General features: G+C 35.5%; 2 protein-coding genes across 11 annotated transcripts in view; one reads left to right on the plus strand and one right to left on the minus strand.

Annotated features, from left to right (window-relative positions):
• LOC126878111 (sodium- and chloride-dependent glycine transporter 1-like) overlaps nucleotides 1-14,708 on the plus strand; it is a 40,932-nt gene extending 26,224 nt beyond the window's left edge. For all 7 annotated transcript variants that reach the window (XM_050640596.1, XM_050640599.1, XM_050640600.1 and 4 more), the window contains 8 exons: nucleotides 226-384; nucleotides 833-1,040; nucleotides 1,214-1,385; nucleotides 1,657-2,013; nucleotides 2,903-3,112; nucleotides 4,241-4,582; nucleotides 5,507-5,741; nucleotides 7,108-14,708. In XM_050640596.1, the coding sequence (XP_050496553.1) occupies nucleotides 226-384; nucleotides 833-1,040; nucleotides 1,214-1,385; nucleotides 1,657-2,013; nucleotides 2,903-3,112; nucleotides 4,241-4,582; nucleotides 5,507-5,741; nucleotides 7,108-7,271 (1,847 nt within the window). In that variant the 3' untranslated portion in view covers nucleotides 7,272-14,708. The remainder of the gene's footprint in view (nucleotides 1-225; nucleotides 385-832; nucleotides 1,041-1,213; nucleotides 1,386-1,656; nucleotides 2,014-2,902; nucleotides 3,113-4,240; nucleotides 4,583-5,506; nucleotides 5,742-7,107) is intronic.
• Nucleotides 14,709-15,999: 1,291 nt separating this feature from the next.
• The window catches only part of LOC126878149 (transmembrane reductase CYB561D2-like), a 146,396-nt gene continuing 134,626 nt past the window's right edge, over nucleotides 16,000-27,769 (minus strand). Inside the window, exons 1-4 of one of the 4 annotated variants that reach the window (XM_050640694.1) lie at nucleotides 24,739-24,870; nucleotides 20,915-21,059; nucleotides 20,414-20,600; nucleotides 16,000-17,680 (exon numbers count right to left, since the gene is read on the minus strand). In XM_050640694.1, coding sequence (XP_050496651.1) covers nucleotides 17,159-17,680; nucleotides 20,414-20,575 — 684 coding nt within the window. In that variant the 5' untranslated portion in view covers nucleotides 20,576-20,600; nucleotides 20,915-21,059; nucleotides 24,739-24,870 and the 3' untranslated portion in view covers nucleotides 16,000-17,158. Of the gene's footprint in view, nucleotides 17,681-20,413; nucleotides 20,601-20,679; nucleotides 20,831-20,914; nucleotides 21,060-24,738; nucleotides 24,984-27,769 lie in introns of those variants that run through there. The other 3 variants (XM_050640697.1, XM_050640696.1, XM_050640693.1) reach the window with 3 other exon arrangements.

A 27,769-nucleotide genomic window follows, 5' to 3' on the forward strand; every position in this document is an offset into this window, starting at 1 on the left:
ATTTACCGAAATAGAACGATCAATGAACGATTGTTCTTCGTTACCAGGCTTACGTAACGTTATTTTTAGGCGAACCAGTGAACCGTTCGTGATATCGACCCCTGTTTTGCGATTCGATATTCCGTGTAAATTGCAGGTGCACAGCTAGGCCTGGCACAAATGGCTTATCGATCCATTTCTTCAGCTGTTTTTTTCCTTTCTCTTTTGCAATATTCTCTCCCACAGGGCAGTACGCGAGCCTTGGCCCAGTGGCAGCATACAAACGCTTCTGCCCCTTACTCCGCGGATTGGGGTATGGAATGGTGTTGGTCAGCTCGGTGGTGATGCTCTACTACAATTTGATCATCGCCTGGACCCTTTATTACATCTTCGTCTCCGTGGCCGGTGAGATTTAACTATAGTATTATCCATAATGTTACATATCTTTTGCTTTCTTTCTCTCTCTTTTTTTTTTAAAGGATAAAAGGATTTTTGTGTCTGATAAGTTTTATGAACGAGAGAACACAGTATCACGGTGCGTGAATTATCGATTCGTCCGAGTGTAGGTTACTGCGTTTCAAGTGCCAACGGGTATCTAGGTTTCGCGGTATTCCTTGTGAATTTTTCTTCTTTCTTTCGTTCTTGGGAAAATAGATAGACGTATGACGAGGCAGCATGAAGAGAGATGAATAATAAATAATGAAACCATTGAAATATGTCGTCGTTAATCTGTCTATCTATTTAGCGACGATCGCAATAAAAAATAATTCATTGCATGTCTCTTAAACCAAGGAAACATTATCGAAACATCAGTGTTTAATATCGATAAAGAAATATTAATTGGTTTGTGCAGGAGCTGGTAAACTGCCATGGAGCAAGTGCGAACCACCATGGAGCACCGAAGACTGCTTCATGCCAGAAGCTGCCGAGGCGTGTATGTCTCAAAATATGAGCTACTTCAAAACAAGATGTTTAAATTCCACTCAGATGGCCTCCATGGGCCTGACTATAGAGAACATCACTAGTGCCATTAGAAGACCACCTGCTGAGGAATATTTCAAGTAAGGAGAGTACACTCGCAAGTATTGCTATTAAATCTAATGAAAGAAGAATTATGCTTTGCATCGTGTAATTGACTCAGTAGTGATAAAAGCGAAATAATTCAGAAAATAAAGTTATTGGTTGCGAATTAAACTACTTTTCTAATATATCATTTCAATCATGCGTTACACAGCAATCACGTGTTGGGGATGAGTAGCGGCATCGAGGAGACAGGTTCAATTCGACCCTCGATGGCAGTGAATCTCCTGTTGGCTTGGATTATCGTCTTCCTCTGTCTGAGCAAAGGTGTTCAAAGCTCGGGAAAGGTTGTATATTTCACTGCTCTCTTCCCATACGTCGTTCTGGTAAGCGTAATTTTCATCGACGCTTCTTTAGAATTTTTATTTTCTTCTGCAATTCTATAATCTGACTTACTTTCCATACTTGTTAATACTTTTAATAATTGTTAATAATTTTTTTTCAATTCCTACTAATACGCGTTTTATCATATCGAGTGATTTCCCCCACACCCCTTTTTTCACTCTCTAAGTCAGTCTCACGCAGAATTTGCTATTTTTCGACGATTCTAACCCACGGGGAGAGCTGTAAACGAAGAACTATGTTTTCTGTTCGTAGATCACTCTTTTCATTCGAGGGATTTTACTTCCCGGCGCCGACGAGGGCATTCTCTTTTATCTAACGCCCGATTGGAAAAGGCTAATGTCCGCGAAAGTATGGGGCGACGCGGCTGTGCAGATTTTCTTCGCTTTGAGCCCTGCTTGGGGTGGTTTGATAACGCTCAGCTCCTACAACAAATTCACCAACAATTGTTACAAGGATTCGTTGATCGTCGCCGTCAGCAATATCGGCACGTCCTTCTTCGCTGGTTTTGTCATTTTTTCTGTGATCGGATTCTTGGCTCACGAGCTTGACGTTCCTGTCGCGTCTGTCGTCGATCAGGGTGCTGGACTGGCTTTCATTGTCTATCCTGAGGTATGTGAATATAGAATTATTATTAGCATAAAACGTTCTTCCTTTTGTAAACTTATTTTAGATCAGGCTCAAGTTCTTTTTTGTGAAATTATGTTTGATGAATATTTTTTTAAAGATTTATCACGTATTTGATCATGTCTTTAGATTGTATCTTGGTTTCATTTATTTTTCTTTACTCTTCACGCGCTTCAAAATATTTCTATTAACATTTCGGTAGAGTTGTTAAAATGATACGTGTAATTATAATTACTAGATTGCAGTTTATACATTTAAGGGAAATTTAAGCGTGCAGAAATGTATGTGTAGTGCGCTATTCGTTATAATATTTGTAGATCTTTATTTAGGTCCTATTTTTCTTTGGTTGTGTCTAGAAACATACGAATTTACATGAATATTCGTAGTCTAATAATTACTGTACAATCAATGTTTATTACGTATTAATAGTATTTATACAATTCATTTCTACAGATTCGATAAAAGAAGTAAAAGACGATAGACTGAAGTAAATTTTAGAAATCGACCTTATAGGGAGAACTGAAAGACTTTAGGATTACAGATCAGGTTACAGGCTTCTTTATTTTCATACAAAACGAAAGTATCTACGTCTGAAACAGCATTTTGTTATTTTACTTTTCACTCTACTGCTACATTTTATGCTGCAGTGTACTAGCTACAGATTTCTGTATTTATGGACGTTTTAAATGTTCTTTTTCTAAAATTTAGTATTTAATACCTTTAATATTAAATGTTACACTATCTAAAAATACATATCAGACAAAAACATTTGTATAAACACTATGCATTAATCAATCATATTCATTATATATATAAAAAGTATGCTGTGTTAATTATATATTTTTGTTATTAAAAAAATATATCATACAAATAGGTAGTAGCTCGTTTACCAGTTGCACCACTTTGGTCGCTGCTCTTCTTCGTGATGCTGCTCACTTTGGGTCTCGACTCTCAATTCGCATTGATGGAAACTGTTACCACAGCGATCCTTGATGCCTTTCCAGCATTGAGAAATTACAAATTATGGGTTGTCCTGGCAGCAGCTGTATTCGGTTACGCCGGTGGTATCATTTTCACTACCAATGTAAGTTTATATTGTACATAGGAGAAACCGCGAATATTTATTTTCTACAACTGATACCAAAAAGGATAATTAACTAATTTCAGACGTTGGAAAAAGAATTCGTAAACGTTACTAATAACTATAATAAAAATTTGTATTCATCGAACTTTAATCATTTTTCATTTATAGGATTGAAAAATACCAAGTAATACACGACTAAATTCAAAATACGTGATCATTATAAAGATATTAGTTATATTAGTTATAGAAATTTATTATATCAATGAAGATAATATTAGGAACCTACGAATATATATGTATTTTAATTATTATATCTAATTCACATATCTAGGTAATTTCATATTACATTAATATTCTGTAATTAATAATCTGTAATGCATAATCTTGTCACTTGACAACATAATTATATCTACTAATATATAACAAGTACGCGATACTTATCAGATAGAGCTTTCGAGTGTATTTATATGTATCTTAAATTATTGCCGTAAGCTAACAGATACACTGCCCGTCCATTTATGAAACTATACTACTTTTTACATTATCGTCTTATTGTCTTTACAATCTGAATATTTTAGTGTTATTCGTAGCTGTTATCTCCTTTTATATGTATATCTGTTACCTATACTCCGAAGTATCTTAGAAATATTAGAGTACGATAAATAAAATAATTATCGTCTTTCACAATATTTAATCTGCTTATATGTTCCACGTACGTTATAATTTCTTTTCCCAAGTGAAAAGTTACAAAAAAATGAGATAGAGTTTAAAAATTATTTTTCTACGAATTTATGACATATAAATTGAAAATTTCAAAGTATTTTACTATATTTATAAAAATAATTCATTCGAGGGTTAGTAATAATAAAATAATAAAATTAATAAAATAATTATCGTTTTTCACAATATTTAATCTGCTTATATGTTCCATGTACGTTATAATTTCTTTTCCCAAGTGAAAAGTTACAAAAAAATGAGATAGAGTTTAAAAATTATTTTTCTACGAATTTATGACATATAAATTGAAAATTTCAAAGTACTTTACTATATTTATAAAAATAATTCATTCGAGGGTTAGTTTCAGAAGATTGCTCGTAATTGAAATGTCACATTTCGCTGCACTTCCAGGCTGGTATGTACTGGTTGCAATTGATGGACAAATACGCAGCGAATTGGTCGGTGTTATTGATCGCCATAGGCGAATGTATCTTGGTCGCTTGGATCTACGGTGCGGATCGATTTCTCGACGACGTGCAGCAGATGATCGGACCTCGTAGTCGTCCCTGGAGATTTTTCTGGACGTGGATGTGGAAAGTGATTACACCAGCTACGCTCTTCTTCATCCTATTTTTTAATTGGGTCGAATACGAACCGCTTACATACGGTGGCTACGTTTATCCAAAATGGGCGGACGTTGTTGGATGGGTTGTCGGTATAATACCAGTATTGGTCATCGTTGGCGTGGCTCTCGTAAGTAAAATTAAATCGTTCGACGTTGTTCGCGGTGAAATACGAGTGTCGTCGTTTACAGAGTAATTTAGGAACACGATAACATTTAAAGTATTTGGTCTCTTGAAGTCGGAGGAATTGAATGAGAGTTTCAGGATCGGTGCATACAATAGAATGTGGATTATTGGAATATTGATTATTGGCACGCCGATTATAAGAGTCCTTGATTGCATAGGCAGAAGTTCTTTCAGTTCTCGAGTGTTTTGTCATGTATAATTGTAACACAGAAACAGTTATATTAATATAACAAAGTACTTAGGTGCACTAGTTAGCATATCGGTCGATAGCTTTTTCCTCTTTTCGTGACAATTGGCAGTTTAGAGTTAGAGTTTTTGTGCGTAGTTACTATATGATTTTATTTAAGTTATAATAAAGCGAAGTAATATTAGCTGCATTGAATGACAATACGCTGTTTTTACGATCGTTTACCTTTACATTCATTTCTCCTTACAAGCATTCTCCTTCTATCTAAATAAATATCGAAAATGCTTTGACACTTTCGAAAAAGTGTGTAAGTGCAGTATTTTTGAAAGTAAAATATCAATATCTCGATTGATTTAAAATGCACGATAATTTGAAGAAAACCGTCAATGTTTCCTTTCATTTTCTAAAAATCCTTCCATTCCAATCTCGTGACAAGTTTTTATTTATAGCAAAAGCCGGCTGATCAATAAAGTGTTAATATTTCTATCAACCATGCGCATAGTAAATGACGCTTCAGAATTAAGAAAAAAAAGGACTCTTGTTTCTCGTAATAATTACAATACGTATAGCTCGGTATCCTTGGTATCCTAATAGTTTTATCAACAATTTCATTAATATTATCAAAATGTTTCCAGGTATAAACAGACTGAAATACATTCATTAATACGTTATTCATTACAGAATCAATTGAGGGATCGGCGTCGTCGTCCTGCCTACGACGAGGACGACGATGATGACGACGATCTCGACAACAGGCTGTCGTGGCAAAGACCAGGAAAAGGGAAAACGAAGAAAAGCAACGGGAAGAATGTTTGGTGGCGCGCGAAGATGCTTTTACAACCGACTTCTGATTGGGGTCCTGCGGCCAGAAACCCTTCTACCCCATCGAGAACGCTCACTCATACACCGTCGCCAGGTAATCAAGGACTTGATTAAGCTCCAGTCGTGTGCAAGTAAACATCATCCGACAGGACGTGTATTACGTTATTAAACACGGCACGGCGTGGAGCGGCGTGGTGGATGCATGGTCGTACGAGGCGCAATTTTCATCAGTTTCGGTTCTAATTGCATTTAACTCGGCTGGTAGCAGATAATAATTAATTTAGATATAATAAGCAATGATAGACACTCGATGACATTATACCCGAGCGAAGGTTAACGCTGTACACGCACAGGGAAACGGTGTTTTTCTTATATTAAACAAGATTATCTCGGATTTGTGTAGAGGTCTCCGCTTACATCATGTGCTGACGGTAATCGATAATGAGATACGTCTGGACCGAGTATTTACTTATACATTTATTTACGCGATTGTCGGATATGCAGGGTGCTGCAGAAAATATGTGCCTCGTACTTTAAAACTATAATACGTCGGTCGTATAGTTGTCGACCAAATTATGATAGAATGAAACGCTAGCAGCACACGATTGTTTTATTTGTAAAGCACAAATGTGACGAGTAATCTGTCAACTATGATAAAACTAAATATGCAAAATACATATACAAAATGTCAATAGTTTATACAGTATTAAATCGGTTGATAGAATTCTAAGTAACAAGTGGCAATTTCATCAGTGAAGGATTATAACGATCGATTTAGATATATTTAGGATAATTGCTAATTATTAATCACCCAATGGTATTTCATTAATTCTTAATTATATTTCGCGGAAGGAATTCTTTTCATGACTAACATTTTCGGAAAATTTGTCTGCGAATATTCTTCAAATAATTTTTTTTATTACGAAGAATGTAATGATATAATCAAATTCTCCTAATATAATTATCATCGTATAATAGAGAAATTATTGCTCTTGTGATAAGCAAATCCTAACTATAACGTATACTTCTTGCATATAAACCAACGTTAATTAGTAGCTTCATATCATGATGTTAATGGAAGCGAAACAACAGAAATTGCGTACAATGTGTAGAATAACGTCATGCATATTTAGAGAAGTCCAAACAGAATTTCAAGTAAAACTTTGCACATGTACATACACGAACTAATATTAGCAAATATTTATCGTGTTGTATCATATAGAATGTCCGACGTTTAACGACTCCGTACTTCACCAAACGCTAAGAGAAATGCATTTCTACACGCACAAATTACAAAATTAAAACGATATAAAAAATCTTTAGCTTTAAAATCATCTACGAAGATACAGACATTTGTTGAAATAACAAAAATTTGGGAAACATTGACAAAATAAAATCAGACATTTTATATGTTACAACCTACTAGATTTACTAGGTTTCATGAAATAATTTTAACGTAGGCCCACCAGCAGGATACAATTCCGTGAGAGACACCATAGTCCTGGTAAACGGTCAGCCAATGATACAACCCTCGGGCACGTCTGGCACCACTCAGAAGCTTCCCGGACCGTCGATCCTGAAGAATTCTAGTAAAACCGATTTGATCACATCCCAGCAAGTCTGACACGATGTTCATTTTATCTGTAAAGACGAGTCTGCCCAGAAATCTATTGCCAAAGATACAACAGGCCAATAACAAGTAGTTGCATATCGCAGATAGGATCGATGATCGATCGGGTGGCGGTCAAACGAAGAATGGTATTGAACGTTCCAATAGAAGAGAGATATTCCTATGGATTTATTTTTTTAAAGAGGAATAGTCGGTGTATTTTTTCATATACTCGAACCTCACAATCCTATTAAATTATATCTTTCATTCAAATAGAATCTACGATTAATTATATGACAATTAAAGTATTTTTGTAATTTATTAAATTATTTTAAAATTCTTAATTTTCATTTTCATTCTCGTTTGCTTTACCAGAGAAGATGTTTGATATTCTGCTTTCTTTTTACAAGTTTCACAGTTCCAACGTAGACTCGTAAGAATATTTAACCATTATCGTCGTTTAACATTAAATGGCCACTATTTCGTTGTAAAATAGTATGTGAAAACTTGTAATCGGTATAGCGAATCGCATGAAATGTAGGAAAGAAAAGGACTAAAAAAATTTATCGATCGCGACTAGATAGAAGACTGTCGATGTGACGAAGGTGCTGCGTGAAGAAACTGTGACACGACTCCAGCACGCGCGCTGCGATGTAAAACCGTTAGGAAAAATTACGCTACTCCACTGCTTTCGATTGTACATACATAAGGACACGAAGAATACAAAGAAAATGATAAAAAAAAATCTCACACACGGACGGTAAAATATCAAGAGGATAACGAGAGGAATAATGGAATTAAATAATTGTAACGTATTCTAGCGAGGAAAGTTACGTATTTATCGCTACCTACGCTGAAGCGTCATTATACAAATTATTAAGATATAGCAATGACACTTCACCTTTTTCAGGTGGAAATCACTGAACGATTCAATTGCTCCCGTGTAAGGTATCTTATCTAAGATAATGTTCACTTGCACAGCGGATCAATTTAGGCGTTCCGTGCGATTAGGCATGTTCGATTTAGCCGTCAAAATCAAGAGGAGTTCGCGGTTAATTCCTCCTCGTCGCAATTCATATCTATGTAATCTCGTATCACCCGCCATAAACAAACAAAACACAAAAAAAAAAGAAAAAAAAGAAAAAAAGAGAGAAGAAAATACAGGCTAAATTTCTATTAATCCACTGGACAATTTTGTCGCAGAATATTTGTTGTTATCCGACACGTTCAGTCGCCACCATCTGGTTTTTTGTAAAGCACCATTTCTAGTTACGCGAGCGTTCGGTATTTTTTCGATGTTGACTCGCGAAATGTTTCATATCTAAGTACCAGCTACGCTGTACCGTTTATCGAGAGAATAAGTGTGATCGTTCAAGAGCGCAAATTTCGAGGAATTGGAAAGTCGAGGAGATTTAAAAAGGGAAGGAAGCGAATCTAATTGTAAGTGCTGAGAAAGCGGAAAAATGACGCGGTCTTAGACAGTATTATCTTGCTGAAGCGAGGATGATTAGCGCTATCCTTCTTCCTGCGTTCACCTATCGATGTCCTCCAAAAACGAGAGATCGCAACAATCGTTAGTTGATGGGGTATAGAATATTTTTGTTAAAGACGCGATTGTTGCACTATTTTAGTCGTTTTAATCCTTTCAGCGTTGCCACCATCGTAGCAATGGAATTTAAAGTGAGATTGAAAATCTCTGGGAATTTTAATTACGTAAGAGAATTACGTACTAAGCGTACGATAGCGTAAGTGATTCAGATATCTATTTATGCTTTTGGTTTACTTCTTTCGATATCTCCAACGACTGATAAACATGACATTTTATCGAAGCTGAGTACTCTTATTTCCATTTTCACAGACTGAAAATAGAGAAGAATAATTCATAACTATGATGATCTATTTTATTGACTTTTTTTAAATTAGAAATTATCGTTACCGATAGCGATGATAGTAAGATTGAAGCTTTTACAAAGAGTCAATAAATATCGTGGTTCAATGCTTAAAGGATTAAATTGTTGAGCGTCAAAGATATATAATGTTCAGCGATAGAAGAGAATTATTTGTCGTTATAATAATGTACGCAATATGATCGGAAGTGGGAGGTCGAATTTAAACGGACGAAGTACGACAATTACTTACAAAGGTTTCGATGATGCGATGCGAATTATACCGCTCTGCATATTTCGACGTGGATAGTAAAGTTAATGGTCGACGTTTACCCTTCGATGTAGTCTCTGAACAGGGTAAGCAGGTGTCGATAAACAATTAACTACGCTACTTGAGATATTGTAATGATAGGATCACGTACTACAAAAAGATTTATGGCTGGATAATTTGTTGAGCAATAAATATGGATAATTTCTTGTGCAATTAATATTGAAATACTAAAAGAAAAGAGTAAATAAAAGTAACATGTAACATTTACAAGTTTTTTAAAATTTATATTAGCTTCCATATCTTGAAAATTTATTGAATTATAATTATTTGTTATATCGACGTGGCTACCGTTACTTTTTATATTCAATTCATTATTTGTTTCATTACTTTTAACATTCAGAAATTAATTTCTGCAAATATTAATTATTTCGCAATTTCTAGCTAATAATATCGTTAGACAGGGAATCGCGTTTTCTTCGATTCTATCTTAAAATTTGTCACATGTAGCATAAACAGGTCGACTATTTGCTTGACTTGTATATTAAAAGCTTATATTTTTCGATCGTTGTACGCAGAAGTTATTTCGGTTAAGAGACTCAGGGAGAAGCAGCTGCTTCGATAGTTTAATTCTGTAGTCTATAAACTGAGCTTAGAAACATAGGGGAGTTCCTTTTATTTTTTGCTATTAATATAGATAGGTGGTAGCCATATTTGTAAAGGGGATAACACAAGCCATTAAGTCACTTTTATTTCTCTTTACACAAGACAAGATGAAAAATATATACCAAAATAGGTATGAACTTCTCATTAAAAAATTTATCGATGCTTTCGTTTTAAATAATTTTGGTTGGCAGAAAATAAGAAAGCTTAATTGAGAAAATCATTATATTAGTAATAAATAATGTACGTTTAGAGCTTTTTGTAATCCTATTAGTTTCTTTCCTTAGAAATCATTTCGTCGAGTTTTGCATTAATTTTCTTTTACATATTTACATACATACTTATTATAGAAACTTACTAATTATATTATTATTAATTGTATAGAAATTAAATATGCACATATTAAGCTCCTTCTTCAAAATTACAAAAGAAGAAAACAGAAATTAAAAGGTCGTGATCCCTTACGTACGATATTTTCGGCCAACGAATACTTCGCCCGCTTAAACTTGCAATTCGATCGCGTCCACAATTGGAGGACGACGAACACTTGATCTGTCCTTGTTACACTTAAAAAGACAAAGAAAAGAACTCTATTTTCTTGTAGATCGACTGTCGAGTGTTTCCGCGTGTATAACGCCTCCAATTCCCGTTATCAATTATAATATCTATTTTCCAGCTGCGTAAACTTTTCAGGGTTTCACCTAGTCTATTAGACTAATAGCTGTTCTGCGTGCTTCTGAGAATCGAACGCTTGTTCCGTAGAGTGTAGAAGAGGAAGAAAAAGAAGAAAATGAAGAGGAAGAAGAAACCGTGTATTGTATATATATATATATATATATATATGTATATATAATATAATATATTCGTATATATACATATATATATATCATATATATTTATTTTTGTGTGAACCATAGACAGTGAGATGATGGAAGGGTATTTAGAACGAAGAGGGAAGAAGGAGGAAAGAGGAGAGGGTTGTGTCGTTTCACGGTTCAGCGAGAAAAGCGTTTCGGATCAATTCCTAAAAATAGGAATTATAAAATAAACGTTTAAGTCAGTGATGTCTCGCAAGTACACCGGACACGCGCGTACATATGCAGTCAATAAACGTGAGAAATCGTGATTCTTTATTTTTTATGTGACCCCGTTTGTAAAGTGTTGTTAGCTGTATCATATGTATAACATTTATCGGTATACTTTACGTATATATGTATATACATATACACATATACATATACACACGTTACAGGATATACATATATAGTATATTATACACATTATTGTATATTAAATATTTACATTATATTTATAGGCGCTTGTACACTGGTGTACGCGTCGCATAGTTTATTATATTACGTGTACAAAAGACAAGCATAAGAAAATAATAAAAAAATACACGACACGATTCATCGTTTGATATATCGCAAGAAAGAGGGAGGTTCTGAGCGAGCAAATGTCACGAAACAATTTAACTAGACATTAAAGCCGAGAAAAATAGAAAAAAATCTCGCTGCGTTCAAATTACGAAAAGGCAGACATACAAAATGTGTTAACTCATATCCGTGCGCGTGAGAATCTGTGTGGTGCGATTTTTTTTTTCGCTGCGTTTCGTTGAGTGAGTGAACACGACGAAAAGAAGTGTGGAAAGTGTGTGTAAGTGTACTTTTCTAGAGTAACAAGGGCCTAACTCCACTTTTTGTCCTCTTAACGGTCCACGTGTTCGCGTTCATTGGTAACGTACACAATTTTTATTATCACAAATTGATTGGTCTCGTCCAAGTATTTTTCGTTTGTGCATAAAATGAGCGTAGCTAAAATTAGAGTATCGTTTTAAAATCCTTTGACTTGTTGTTTACGTTAAATTCAACGAACAGGAAAAAATACAAGTTGCCGCGAAACTTTGCCTCTTAAAAGTCTTTTTTTTACACGGTGATTCGTGGTTACAGGAATTTTCAGCAAACCGTTTTCATTAGAATAAGTTTCACGAGCTTTACGTAAACATGAAATTTGCAAACGATGAAAATTTCGAAGCATCCTGCGACCATACGACTCGTTCGTAAGAAATCGCAGTTCTCGTTATATCTGCGATCGATATGGTTTGTAAGTAATGAAAGTGGACGTTAAGAGTAAATATTCGTCCTTTGCCATTAATCCTTTGCTCAAAGGGATGAACAAGTGGAGGAGGATTCTCACTATTGGCGTACAAGATGAATCCTCGGTGACCTAATTAACATTTTAGAATCTAGTCGTTGTTAATACTCAGAGCTTCACAGAAAATAGGCAAAAAAGTAAAAAATAAAAAAAAAAAAACATTAAATAGAGCGATATTCGAATCCCAAGATCGGAATTCGTATCCAATCGAGGCTCGTTAGCTTCGCATTGAAGACAATGAAAGTTTATCGAATCGATTCATATTCAAATACCGAAACCCAGGACTTTGTATCCCAGTTAGTCTTTCAGTTAATTGAATGCCCGAAATCCTGTCGATCCTCCATTTTACAAACATACGAGTAGGTACAAAACACGGTGATCAAAATACCAAGTATACAATTATCCATTAAGTATCATAGATTTTAATAATCTATCGTTTGTATTAAGATCCGTCTGTTTTCGATGAAACGTTCATTTCCTTTTCAACGAAATATTTCCGCTATTGTTCGTTTAATGGGAAGAAGCATTAGACTAACCGCATAAGCTTCGTTTGGATTAGTCAAGTTACTTCGATTCAACAAATTTCGATTCGAGTAATACGAAACCAGCCTGGAATTCTCATCTATTTTACTCGAATTTCTATGCTTGTTCTCATCTATTATCGAAGTTTCTTGATAGCAAATGATTTGCAATATTTCACATACCGGTACGAATGAATTTACTTGACTAAACGAATTAAATATGCTTTCAGGTTTTAAAAACAAACTCGAGACCTTCCAGTTGTTGGTTGACTTAAAGAAAAAAAAAAAATAATAGTTGCTAAGTGATGTAATCTTATTTGCAGATTTTTTTTAGTACTTACTGATATGTACCGATACCTTTTCTTCTAAACTTTACATTCCGTTATATTTCGTATATATAAAATCTCTCTATTATGCATATATGTTTCTAATTACAAATCGATATTTTTTACGTACGTTCATAAACACGATCCCTTTATTCTCCATCAAGTGTCCTCTTGAAATTCAAGTAACTTAATTAATCTGAATGAAGATACACGTACTGATATATTCAGATTAGACAGAAACGAAATTATACCGATAGGAACGCGAGAAACGCACTCCAACTAGCCATATCCGAGACATAATCAAGAAACAAAGAAAGAAAAGAAAAGAAAAGAAGAAGCAAGAATTCTTCGTTTAAGGGAACCCTGACGAACGATTGTTCGATCGATGGACAGATTTTGCCAGCTCGAGAAATGCGATTAAAAAGAGTACGGAGAAACAATCGCGAGAGAAAAGAGAAGATATAAAGTGCTTGGGATTCGTGGGAAGAAAGGGTGACTGATAGATAAGCATTCGACAGAACTTTAATGTCCTTAGGCTAGATAGGCGAATCTAATGCAGGTTTAAAAAGGAATTTAAACAAAAGATTTAGCGCGTTATTGACAACAACAATAACAATATTTATTATTATAAAAAGAGTTATGTTATATACAAAAGTAATGAATAATAATAATAATTAAATAATATAAATTAATAAATAGAGAGCATTAGCTGCCGGTTTAAACCGGTCAGGCCACGTGGTCGACTGTCCTAGATAGGGTTAAGATTTCGGTGACGTAGAATTATCGGTAACGATGCGGTAACTTTGTTTGCTATTAAAATGAAAAGTATAAAGTCTCATGGTTTAAATGGCTTGTACATTTCATTAATTAAATATAATTAGAAGAAAATAATTGCAACTATCTCCTGTGTATAATTTCCAATAAAATCATATTTGATATTTAATATGATTTGTAAGTGTTTATCGATTAATAGATTTACGTTTCAAAGTACTCGAACTGAAAAATAATCTTCCTTTGGCTATTTCGTTTCTAAGTTGCTGCAGAGATCGTTCGTGCGAGGATTTCGATGCGTGAATTCAGGGTTACCGAGTAATGTTTCGGATTTTACGTCACCAAGAGCAACCAATAGAGCGAACAGTACAAAGTAACGTGTCCTAGAGCTAATCGAGAAAGAGAAAAGCGTTCGAGAGCGAGGATAGTGTTAGGCGGTAGCAGATGCGTTATGTTTTATGGGAAACGATAGGATTAATATTCGTTCGCGTTAATAAGACAGATTTTTGTACGTTGGCGAGCATGTGTCTATGGAAAATCGTTGGATGTTGAAGAAGTAGCATTAAAACTGCGATTTGTGGAAAATTATTCTGGACGAAGAGAAGCAATTTTAATACGCTTGCTTCTAATACGCTACTCGTGTCTCTCAGATAATATCAATGTAAAAGTGTTTACCTTTAAAATCAGCCTATGATTCAGAAACCTTTTCAGTTCCATTTCTTCAAGTAATTCTTGTAAATCTTCATATTTATTTCATTTTTGCGAGTTACATTATAAGGTACTTTACAATTTCCTTGTTGTCATGTGATTTTGTTAATATAAGTTTATACTACTGATCAATAAAAAATGCTGACATATCTTTACACTATTACTTATCAAATTTTTAGAAATTCTTAAATGCTACAGGCTTTATTTCTGCTATTATAAGATATCGCATTATTCGCGTTAATCTTCTTCTGCCATTGGACGCTATACACAATGTACGTGTAAGAAAAGAATTTCTTTTGTATCATAAAAATTTCACGTACGTTGCCATTCTTCTAAGATACGTATACAAACATTTCAGATTTTACGATTTGTTTCCTTGGATTTGATTAATTATCTTTGCATTTAGCGCTTGGATAAATCACACGTACGAACAAATTTTTAATTTAGTAGACCTTAAATATTTCAAATCTAAAACTATTACGAACACAGAAAACGACGTTTCTATAAGAGAAAATTGCGAATATTTACAACTGATGTTTACAAATGTTGCTTTTACATATTCTACAAGTTGGTTACGTAACACACATACATGTTATCAAAAATTTTAGAATTTTTTAAATTAGATTTAGTTAATTCGATCGATCCTATTGTTTTCACTAGAATTAACGTATACCTCGATCAAATTGTATATTTTCAATGAAACAGAGAGGCACACGGGAAACGTATAGACGAGTGCACGATCAAATGCATGTAACTTCTAAGGCAGTGAAGCTACCGAAGGAATGCGACAAGGCAATTTAAACGAAAAATCCAAAGTCGTGTTCTGTCTATATCAAATAAACTTGCACCTAAATAATACGCAAACACAAATACGTATACATATGTACATACATACATATATGTGTACAATACATTACGTGTTGCTGCACAACGTTAACGTTGTCCACATAAATAGATTACGAGAGGACAGTTTTACGCGTGATTAGGTTCGATTTCGGATGTTTATCGTACGTTGACGATTGTGAGAAATTTTAAAAGTTAGTCCAAGAAAAGGAGAAATTAAGGGGAAAGACGAGAGAAAGTGGAAAAAACACGATATATAAGAGACGATGAGATTATATCGAGGATAAGAAATTGTATTAATATACATGTACATTGCATTGCGGAAGATATATACATTATGTAAATTCTATATATATATATACATATATATATATATACATATATATATATGTATATGATGCGTGTGTAATTAATAAAGTGTTGATATATATGGTTGACGATAATGCCACCGCGTCTATTGTCTTCTCTATTCGTTTATTTAATAATCTTATGTTAAATGCCCAAGCAAATTATTATTTTAATATATATATACTTTATTTTTAAATAATATTATACGATACTATATAATATCTTAATAAGTTAATATTACAAATCTGCATTATCTTTTTGGTAAACGTTTCTTATATGTACTACTTATTTATATATCTAAAAATATACGTTTCTCTCTTGCCAGGTGAGTTTACAAGCATTTTTGGTGCATTTATTATATGAACATTTCATTTCTTCCCTTCTTTCTTTTTCTCTTTTTTTTTCTTTTTTGGCATGTTAACTGTTCGATGAACACAACCGAGGTATAACAAATCTTTCTTGTCGTTCATTTATGAATAATTCTACGAGTATCTGGTTAAACATGGTTTACTCGGATTTAAATTATCACTCGTTTATTTTAACTTAAGCCTTGATTTTGAACTTTACGATTAGCATCAATAGAGTTTTGTAGCTGGATATTTGAAAAGTATCGAACATCTTAGGAATTAAAGAAATTATCTAAATCTAGCTTTAAAAATGGTTGTCGTAATCGCTGTACAATCATTGGAGGACGGAATGTCTGAATTATAAGTAGATTAACCCTTTGACATTGTAACAGAATGATAAATAATTCAGAATGAACGATTTAGAAAATAATTATTTCTTCGTCAGAAATCCTGTACATTTCCTGCTTCACGTACGAGAAATACATACTCTTTTTGTTACTGATTTTGAAATCATAAAAAATAGAACTATTTAGAGTATAGAGATCTCGATTACGATGTTTCACAATCGAAAGTCAATTGTAGCAATTAACTCGATTAGATCTTATCTTACTACGTGACACGATAAAAACCTCTTATCTATGTCAATGTAATCGACACGAAATACTTAATCCGATAAGAATATTTTTATAGATCGATCTCTATTGCTATGCTGATCTCTGATCGAATCTAGAGTAACGTAAGGCAAATAAATCGCGTTTATTGAACAGACTACAAACAAACTCTGAACACAATTATGCTCTTGAATCTACTTCAGGCTTCGCTATACTTATCGCATATGCAAAAAGGATGAGGATCTTTCTCGTTCATCGACGAGTACGAACATCACGTTTACCATGTACTTCATAAATCTTTAACGTATTTCATTGGCTTTGAAAATCTGAAATTCTGTGCCTTCGTAGTCAAGTTGTCGAAGGTACGTTGATCCTGGATAAAAGCGTTGAAATTGTTTCCCTTTGCTACGGTACGTAGACGTTTGCTATAATAATATACGATATTATACAGAGTAATTAGGTGGTAGCAGGTGGCGGACCGAAAACCACTCTGCTTCTCGAAACAGCTCCTAGAACCGGCTTCAGAAGGATGAAGAAACCCGCGATGAAGAACGCTGTGAACGTCAAGCTTCTTCCAGTATAGCCACCAGGCCACCATTTCGTGTACGTGCCCGTGATCAACGTCGCAAGCAAGAGCACCGTGACTACGATACCACCGAACGCGTGCATGATTTTCAGAAGAACCGGCCTGAAACGCGGATACAGCCACCTGGAATTGTTGGTAACGATGCCGAACGCGGCTGTTAGAAACGCCAAGATAATGCTGACCAATCCGAGGATCGCGTGAGGCGTGACAAAATGCGGATTGTTGTTGTTGTTCTTGTTGACCACGATGATGATCAGTCCGACTAATACTAATGCTAGACCGGTGGCGTGCAGGATCCAGTGAATCGTTACTCTGTTGGCCCTGGACACCTTCCAGCCGACATACGCCTCACCGGAAACGCTGAATATCGCCTCGGTTATCAGAAGACCCACCTGTATCGAGGAAAAAGTTGCTACTTAATCGATTGGCATTTAAAGAATTTTTGTATGGGAACAAAGGGAACAGATAAGTTTTGCTATGGGAATGGATGTCAGTTCGATCATGTGGAAAGTTTCGTAGGGTTTGAGTAGATTTAGCGGAGATTGTTAGGTACCAGATTCCACAACGGAGTTGCGAAGTGTTTTTAGGTGACTGTCAAGGTGTTACTTTTAGTTAGTTTTATATTCTAAAATATCTATGTTTTTAACATGTTTTCATTGGGTTATGAGGAATGTTTTGTATAGCGGGAGGGAGTCGCAAAGAGTCTTTTAGAGGGCGGTCCTAGATTGAAATATAGTACATCATTAAACATTTAATTTTTGCAAACTATTGTATCGCATTTGACCACTTTTTCCGACAGCGTTATGTAAATAATTCGCACTGTCGAAAATGTTTAGGTTTATGATCTTGTTTCAATCGTTCTAAAAAGCTTAGTAACGCGATGACCATCGTGCTAGCCAACGTGTTTCTTAAAATTTCAATTTATAGCGTTACGTCATTTACATCACTTACTGTGTTAGTGCACCATCTGAATGTTGATACCCAGATGGTAGAAGCGCTATGTCCTAACTCTCAAAAATAGCAATTATTCCTGGCCGTGTCATAAACTCGGCCTAACGACGAGCTCTAACACGAAGCCTTAGTGTTTGACGAATTTGATAGGCAGAGCAATCGACAGCAATCGACGGCAATCGACAGAGAAAATAGCGATCGTTTTAGTTTACTCAGAGAATGTTGCAACCAATTTGTCGATCTGGGTCAACGGTGGATTCCTTCACCGTTTAATTCGGTGGATGTACAAGTGTGCACGCCTACGATGTTTTAAGGAGATAATGAATCGACATGATATCATTAGAAAGAAAGACAAAAGAAAAAAAGAATCTTAGTAATTAGATTACTCAATGAAGTTGGGTGGTTTCGTTTCTTCTTCTTTTTCTTCTTTTATCGCAGATCTTTGCTAAGTTTACTTCCTATTTGTTACCAACATACTGCATACTCCAGATTCGATTGTATTTGATTTATTTAAGAACATTGTTCGGAACACTTGCGAATAAGCAGAACTCAGCATTCTTCCAAGTACGAGGATGATCTAAGAGTTGAGACACTTGGACGAAGGTCGCTTAATCATGTCTAGGATTTTATGTCTTTTACATACAAAACTCTTCAGAATGGTAGACACACGATCATTTTATTTTTTTAGCTTTGGAAACGTAAACAATGCTGTAAGTTGCAGATATCTTTCACCATATTTGTTCTTTCATTAATGTCGTGGAAAATTACGTTTAATATTTTACATGCGTATGCTATCGTATTTATCATAATCGTACAACAAGTTAAGTATAGTCGTACAAGAAAGTATTCGTATTGTATTAACGGATAGTGTTAATTAGTTGTATTAATTAATAGTATTCTATACGTATGATATTAGATAGTTTTGCGTTATGTCACGCGCCAGGATATTTGCAACCATGAAAACAATAATTACGAGAAAATTGATCGGATGCCCGCGACGTTTTAATAGTCCCATGAATCACGGCTGTGATTCTGTGTTTCACAGAAGAATGTTTAATCCTCATCGCAAATAAAATATGAAACGAATGATTTCAGCGTACGCCGATGTTGTAATTAGTCGTGAAGATATTTTAAACACATCGTAAGATAACTTGTATGACATATTACATGCTTCGTTATGCAGTTGGTGTGAAATACGAATTGCCTTATCACCAAAATGAAAAAGTTGCGGTTATCCACATAAACTGTCTTCCGCGTTCTACTCCCAATGGATGATATTTCATATTCCACACTTTCTATAAACGTCTATTTCGACAGCTTCCTTTGTACAGAAACTTATATCAAAAGGATTCATTTCAATCGATGATTTTTCAAATCGGTAAACACGGCGTTCTTCGGGACATTTTTATTTTTATTTTTCTATCGCTAAGAAATTTCTTCAATTTCTCAAATTAACTAGGTGCTATCGTAAAATTTCACTGCATGAGAATTTCCATATTAGTATTCTCGTCCTGTAAAGATACCGTCGTGATGTTATTTCTAAACAGCCGTATATCGCAAACAGCTACTCTTCTATTTCTCGTTTAATATCGAATAACAATAGAACAATTAGCTGTCTTACTTCGTTTGGCGTTATTGAACTTCCAGATAAAGGAGTACAGTGTGCAGTGAAATTTCATGGAAAATAGCATTTGACGCTTAAGGAAAATATGGAAGTAACGTTATCGATATAACGCGTAACTTTTCGCTTCAATTTTATGCTAAAGGTTTTCTTAAAAGTTAAAACTATTTTCGTCAACTAGAACGAGATTGCAGCATAAGACGTTGGAGAATTCAGTTGCGAAGCTTTCCTCTCTTAAGCTTCGCTTCGAAACTGAGAAACATCAATTTCCGTAACTCTGCAGCGTGTAAACAGAAGATTTATTGCCACCGTGGCATTACGAAACGCATTCGTTGCTGCAGGATGTTTGTCGACTTTAAACAAGAGAGTTGCAGCGACTCCTCTTCTCGAATAAGAAGCAACCTGTTGCTTCAACCGTTAATTTTTGTGCAATGTAATTTTCAACGTATCGAGTTACCGATGTAACGTAGGAGTCAAGCACTTACATTCCTGATCCACGTGCTTCTTTAATTATTCCATTGTGCAATTAACGTTGGCCAAGTTGGCTACTTACTCCGACGCTCATGCAAATGGGATGCCACGAGAAGAAGCTGTACTTTCCAAAGGCCAAAACCAAAATGTATATCACTGGCGCCAATAGGAGGATGTGTGTGAGGGTTGAAAACACCAGCATAATGGCACTTGGCGGCCCTTTGCCTGGTGGTTGGTCTGTCATTTTTAATTGGCTGTTATCCTTACACCTGTGGGAAGAATTATTATATATTAATAGTAGAAATAAGAGAAATATAAAATGTCAAAAATGTCAAAAAACATTGTTACTTTAATGTTTAGTAGTTAGAACGCCTTCGTTGGAAAATTGTTGTTAGAAGATGCTGGTTAAAAAGAGCTTCTCTTAAAAAATTATATCATCATTTGAACGTTCAGTTAGTTGTTATTGTGGATCAGGTAAAACGTTTGATTTCTGCCGTGGGAAGAATTATTATATATTTATAGTGGAAATGAGACAAATACGGATGATATTAGAGCGTTTCAAAATGTCAAAAAATATTGTTACTTTAATGTTTAGTAGTTAGAACGCCTTCGTTGGAAAATTGTTGTTAGAAGATGCTGGTTAAAAAGGGCTTCTCTTAAAAAATTATATCATCATTTGAACGTTCAGTTAGTTGTTGTGGTGGATCAGGTAAAACGTTTGATTTCCGCTAGATCGATTAATTAATTTCAGTTATATCTGGTTTGTTTCAGAGGTTCGATCTAAGTTTGAAAATGGATCGTGGATGGAGTTTATTAACAGCCTATTCGTTATGACTCGCACGAAAGAGTTTAATTTGCAGCGTTGTAAAATGTTGCAAACGAATGCGATGAAATGAACAAACAAATTCGAAACGAAAGTTTACAAAAATCCTTCGGAGTCCAGAAAATTCTGAACGTCCAGTGAATTTTGTTCATCGAAATCCAACAAAAATTCTGTCCATCTCTAACTGCCTTGTCTTTCTGCAAGCGTTTCCATCGCCTTTAAATATATCTTCTACAACATTTAAATAAGTGAAAAAGTCTATTGCTATGTATAATTCATCGGAGTGGTTTATGCATTTTTCGCTACATTTTCTACGTACATAGTAATGTTGTCACTTTTTGTAAAATTATCAGCCTATTCAACCACTCACCTTTACAATTAGTAAGAGTCATATGCGTGGGTTTGGTCTTTAAATCGTAAGTAATTTAACACTTGAAAGATCAAGATTACGATACGTCAATGACTATCGAACAAGAAGTTTGAAAATATCATTTAGCTTCGTAAGGATAATAAAATATTCGAGTTTTCAAAGATAGTAGATGTATCGTATAGGCGATAGAGTCCTTAAAAATTCAGACGAACTAAGCTTCTTTTCTTCGTTTTAGAAGAAAAAACGATAAATTCCACACGACCTGAGCTGGTCTTTTGACGCAACTGCTCCTACGATCGTTTAAAATGCACGGCGTGTGATTCACTGCTAATTGCGCGACATGATTCTACGTTTCTTTCAGCTTCTATTTGTTCAAACACGCGGAAAATCGTGTCTTTTATGACAGTACGTAAGCACGAGCGCGATCAATGAAGCCACTGATTAAGTGAACGTCTGTCAAGATCGAGGGAGTCGATTATTGCTACAGTTCTGCTATGTTACAGCTGTCCGAGAGTCTTTGAAGTACTCTAAACCAACTCGAGCTTTGAGAAAATTCAATCAAACTTTACAGAACTCGTACAATAAATATTATCATACCGCAGTAAATTTGTAAATTCTCTTATTCGGAGTAAGCATATCAAATTTTGATAACAAGGAGCAGCGAAATGTCGATATTATGACAAGAGGCAAACGTATCGTAATTTAACACGAGGCAAATTAAACGCGTTTCGAGTTGTTTTTGACCTGATTATCTACTTTTCCCATTAAAAATACCTTTTAAATACGAAGAAAGATATGAAGAAATTGCTCTTCGCGCACTCGTAGCTTCTCACTCCACTTTTATGCTCGTGTTTCCTTCCGAAAATCAAAAATCTTTTTGTGTAGAAATTAGCAACGTAATTGGGTCAAACCGTATCGATTGGGATGATCGTATGAAACTGTATTGCAGAAGAAAACGATCTACACGAAAATCTAATGGTGCAGAAGGAAACGATTGTGAATTTATCATGAATTCTGCTCAATTCCATGAATGGCTTATCGTGAATGAGAAGTTCAACGACACTCGTAAGTGCTACGATTCGATAAAACTAAAGTGCGTTTGCACACCGACGATTTAATGATAAATATAAGTGATGTAAGGAAAGCTATTAATATAATTGCATCGATCTAGACTCCGCGAAGATGCGTTTGAAAAATATGATGTTTGTATAAACATCGAGTAACAGTGTAAGTCTATCGATAAAGAACTTCCGTCGTATATTCGTTTTTGCCTGTAACTCGTTTGCGAGAAAAATTCGATTTCATGGATTATAAACATAACGTAACGTAACTCTTTTTACGGCATTGTAATTCGGCATGAAAGCAGTAAAAAAAATACTAATAAATGCGGATAGGGAAACGAGATTGCGGTATACGTAATCGTTTGCAGGAAGATTAACATCGAGTAACGTTGGATTTGCTATGAAAACACAAAGATGTGCGCAAATAAGCGGAGGAAAACAATGTGCCGCAACACTGATCTTAAAATTATATCACCACGAAGTGTCTCCGTTTGCTCTGACAGCTGCGATTACAATTATCGTAGAATATATAACAAATATACCCATGAATGCTTTAAAAATGCAATAAATTATAAATATAGATCGAAGGAGTCTTGATACGCAGTATAAAATTGTAAAATTTGAAGAAAATATCCGACGTTTCTATAGACTTTGGGATTACGAGTCGCGTGAGAAAATGTTGAAATGCCATTCAAATTTACACGTTCGTACGTAAATGGGAAAATATACGAGTGGGATACAAACATGTATAATCCGTACTGTTCGAGTCGTAGATTCGATAATTGTCGTTGAATACTTTGTACGAGTAGTAATAATAGTATCGTAAAAATATCATACCGAAGATTTCTTTATCAACGATACACAAATACTATCTGTTTACGCTGAAACTGAACGGCACTAACGACAAATTATAAGTAAGTTTTCGGTAAAAACATACCAGTACTTATCTAACGGTTATGTGAAACCGTGTTTATCATAATATAATTACGCCTGTCGATGACGCAGACCGGCACACTTTCAGATACGCTCCACTTTCGCGGCTCGAGTGAATACACCGAGCATATCACGCGAATCTCGCGTTTACGCGTAACTGTATCGAAAACGGGGCACGTTCGGGGACCTAGTTGCAGAAAACTATGGCCAATCTTTCGTTGCATAAGCGACAGTGTAAAAATAGCCGTGCGATAACGAAGGTACCGGTACTCTTGTACTATAATGAAAAGGAAAAGGCTGTTCGAGCAGGCAGAGAACTTAATTCGATGTAATTCTTTGGGTACCTTGAACGATGTCCGGAGCGAGGAGAATCGTCGTCGGTCGTTTGAAATCGTGACCGGGGCACAGATTTTTATCTCGTCTTAATTTGATACAGAAAACTTGTGAGAAGTATGAATTACAAATGAAGCTTGGCGATTCGATTAAGAAATCGGTTTTACAAGTTCGTTTTGATTTTATTGGACGAACGTGTGTACAGAGTAACGTAACGTCGTTTGTAAGATTAGTTAGTACCGATTGTTGATGTTTTGATTATGTAAAGATAATTAAAAATATATCCTGTTAAGAAGGACTTTGTTCTACACTCTCATAGCTGAGAAACGATAATTACATTGAAAATTCCCTGCAACTACATGTACGCTATTAATACATATTTCCAATGTTATTAGCAACGTAATTGAAATTATAGATTGAGCTTTATATGTACGTATCTAAACTTGCGTTTCTTCATACAGATGTTTCTACATTTATATGTTAATTTCTACGTTCATACGTTCTATACTTCTTTCTATAACTATCTGTTACATGGCAAACAACGAACAAGATACACTCAAACGTGGTCTATTTTTAATCAAAATTATTGACCATATTTCATTCGTCATGTTCGGCCCGATGCCATAATGAAAAAGAAGTCACATCTCTATGAACGATAACGAAACAATTACAAAATAGCATTCCGTTTCCAATCTGTTTTAAATCACACAATTTGAAAGAATCAGCCACAAAACGAATTACGAAAATCTCCCGAGAAACTGCTACGGAAACTGAAAACTTCATTTCTTCCGATAACTCCGGTTGACCGATAAATAAACGCGTGCCTCTCGACCGCGTGAACTATCCAAAGATTAAGCGTGGAAAGTGTATTTTATCTAGGAACTCACCTCGACAGTTGTAGACTCACTGGATCGGATCTCCGAAGAGAAAGGCCGCCGACGTGGACCGTTCGTGCTGAAAAAACGAAAACGAGCTCGGACAAAAACACAGAAGAGGAAGAACACGGAACGGCGTCCGCGCCTCGACTGAAAGCACGCGTCCTAGCATGGTCGCAACGATCTATCGCTGCGTTGCCGATACTTCTTACGAATGACGCGAGGAAAATCGTGGAGTAAACGCGGCCTTGGCGCGTCTAATCGCCACGATCTTCTCTTCGCATGTATAAAACGGGCACTGCGCTCGCAGCCTGCAGAGTCGGACCCATTGTTCGCCTCGTCATGGTGCGATATCGCGTGCCACCGAGGTATACTGCTTTTCCTGACACGTTTTTCTATTCTACTCGGTTTTCTTCCTCGCCAACTTTCCTATCGCGCGAGTAAAGATACGAGCTGCATCAACTTTCTCGTTGCATGATTCTGTCATAATAGATAATACCTAATCACCTTGCAATTGTTACGGAAGATTTGTCATATTGTTTTTACCGTTTAAGAGGAAACGACGATGGTTAACGAAGAATAAAAAAAAAAAATTGCCAAATACTTATCAAATAATCGCAAAGCGAATAAATAATCCGAAACCAATTAAACGAAGTAAACGTAGCAAACAGTTAGCGAATATATTAACGCGGTGTTTCCTTCTAATTTATGACGATCTTATCGGAGAATATTTTTGGAATAAATTATACTGCGCATAACGAGCTCATTTTTATGAAGGCGTAGTCGATTTAAACTATGCGTTGATATTACCGCGAGCTTTATAGCGGCACTTCGATGTTGAGTAGCCGCTGATTACGTGACCACGTGGCCCGATCCTGGTACCAAGAATTCGTGTTTCGCTACTCTAACGAGGGTATTTTTTTTTTTTTTTTTTTGATGGTAAATTCAGTCGAGAACGAGCGAGATAAAACGAATGTCCCTCGGCATTTGACTGCTATGTACGGAAACAAGACTTCCTCCTGCAGCGACAACTGATTTCCCACCGGATCAGACTTCTTTTTGGATGTTTTGCGTATGTTCACTTTCAGGTCATTTGCGGAAGAAATTGCTACGGCGGCTGAAGCAGATGGAAGAACGTAATTTTAGCTTCGTGGTTTATGAAACAACGCCGGGTTCTACAAAATTTGTACGTAGAGCAAAGATTCGCGCTTCGTTCCTTTTTCGATATCTTCCTCTGTATTAAATTTTATCAACACGGAGGAATAACTACGGACGAAAGTAGCCTTTGCCCGGAAGATCTAGGAAATGATGTCAAACGATCAAGGCAAATGGATCATCTCGTACGCAGAATTTTAAGCATGTGAAAATGGAGAAGATAAGGATATTTGTATGCGACGTGCAGTTGTGCGCGTCGATTATTACGAATTATAAATCGTCGGTTACATTTGTTGATGTTTAAAATCAATTAACGTGTCGTACTTTGCGAAAACGCGATATGATTCGTTTCACTTAGTCATCGATGTCGCCCAACAGTGAATAATTATTAATCACTCATCGATCAATTTATTGTCTACGCTCATACATTTTTTCTATGCATTTTACGATCTCTACGAATACAAATTTCACCTAATATAGATATTTCTTCGTCTTACATAAAAGAAACTCCGCTGAACCAACGTTTCAGTTTCCACGTTATGGGAAATATTTCCAAATGCAAGACTTCCGTAGAATGAAATTACAAGAGACAAAGGATTCTAGATGAAAATCAAAGTACCAGAACCTTTTTAATTAATACAAAGTAGATCGATTTTCTCAAGATAATGACATTAAATAACGCTTTCGCTGCTACTGACGTATATACGCATTGCGGTGCGTCAATTAACTAATGCTACTGACGCAATTGATCTGGAACAGATAAAAGTTCGGTGGGCGATATGTTCAAACAAACATTACCTAGATATTTTTTAAAATAAAAAAATGTCCGACGTAAAGTGCGTAATTTTTGACGTCACGTAGCTGTATTTTTCAAACGCCATGATACAAAGTGAATAGTAAAAGTATCGACAAATTAGGTACTATATTACAAGATACTGCATACATTTGTAAAGCATACGATTCCACGTAGAATGTAACTTTCGAGTGTAAAATTTAAATACATTACGATTCATTATCGTGAAATAGTTGCACGATAAAGGTAAATAACGAACGTAACGTGGACAGTTTCTAGCGAAACATAAGATTTCCATTAGCGTGCGATGAATACGAAAAATTCAACCAAAATTAGAAAGACTAATCTATTGGGTTGGCAACTAATACTACCGCCTAATAACAAAATCCGCAGTCACATAGTTGCCAATCCAATAGAATAAACAGATACAAAAATTCCAGTTTTGCATTACGATCATTTAGAAAGTTGAATCGTTAGAAATTTTACATAATCGTTTGAAGGACTGAAATTAATGTTATAGCTGGATTTGGCGTTTAAAAATTACATTTCGCAAGAAAATTATGCAGAGAATCGTATCGTTTACTTTTTTCTTTTACAAAGTGGTTCTACAAGAAAGGATAGTGATCACCAATACAGTTCCGTTGATCTCTGTATGTGTCATTGTTAACCGTTGTTTCATTAATTATATTTCTGACAAGTGGTACGACCAAGAGGTTCTTCTCCAATCGTACACGTCATTTGCTGCGAGCGGAAGTATGCATGGACAGTTCATACGTATGCACGCGAGCGCATAAATCGGCCTCGACGCTCATCGGAATGTACTCCGATTGCTTATTCGAAGCGTGGATGCCAGCTATACTCCGATTATGCAAATATTCGCCGGTAATAACGTTAACAATGCCGGTAACTTCGTGCATGCGTGAATCCTCGCGCCTTCATTAGAGTTGCGCGCGCCAGTGTTGCAGCGCGGTTATTAATTAAACGATTTTCGCTTCGTTTTTCAACGATTTGTTTATGAATACGATGCGTTCTACAAAGATTGCGAAGATAGATCTACCTAACTGTAAAGGAATAGACGAAAATACCCGAGAGACG

This window comes from Bombus huntii, chromosome 2, assembly GCF_024542735.1.
Source record: "Bombus huntii isolate Logan2020A chromosome 2, iyBomHunt1.1, whole genome shotgun sequence".
In the NCBI taxonomy this organism is placed as follows: Eukaryota; Metazoa; Arthropoda; class Insecta; order Hymenoptera; family Apidae; genus Bombus; species Bombus huntii.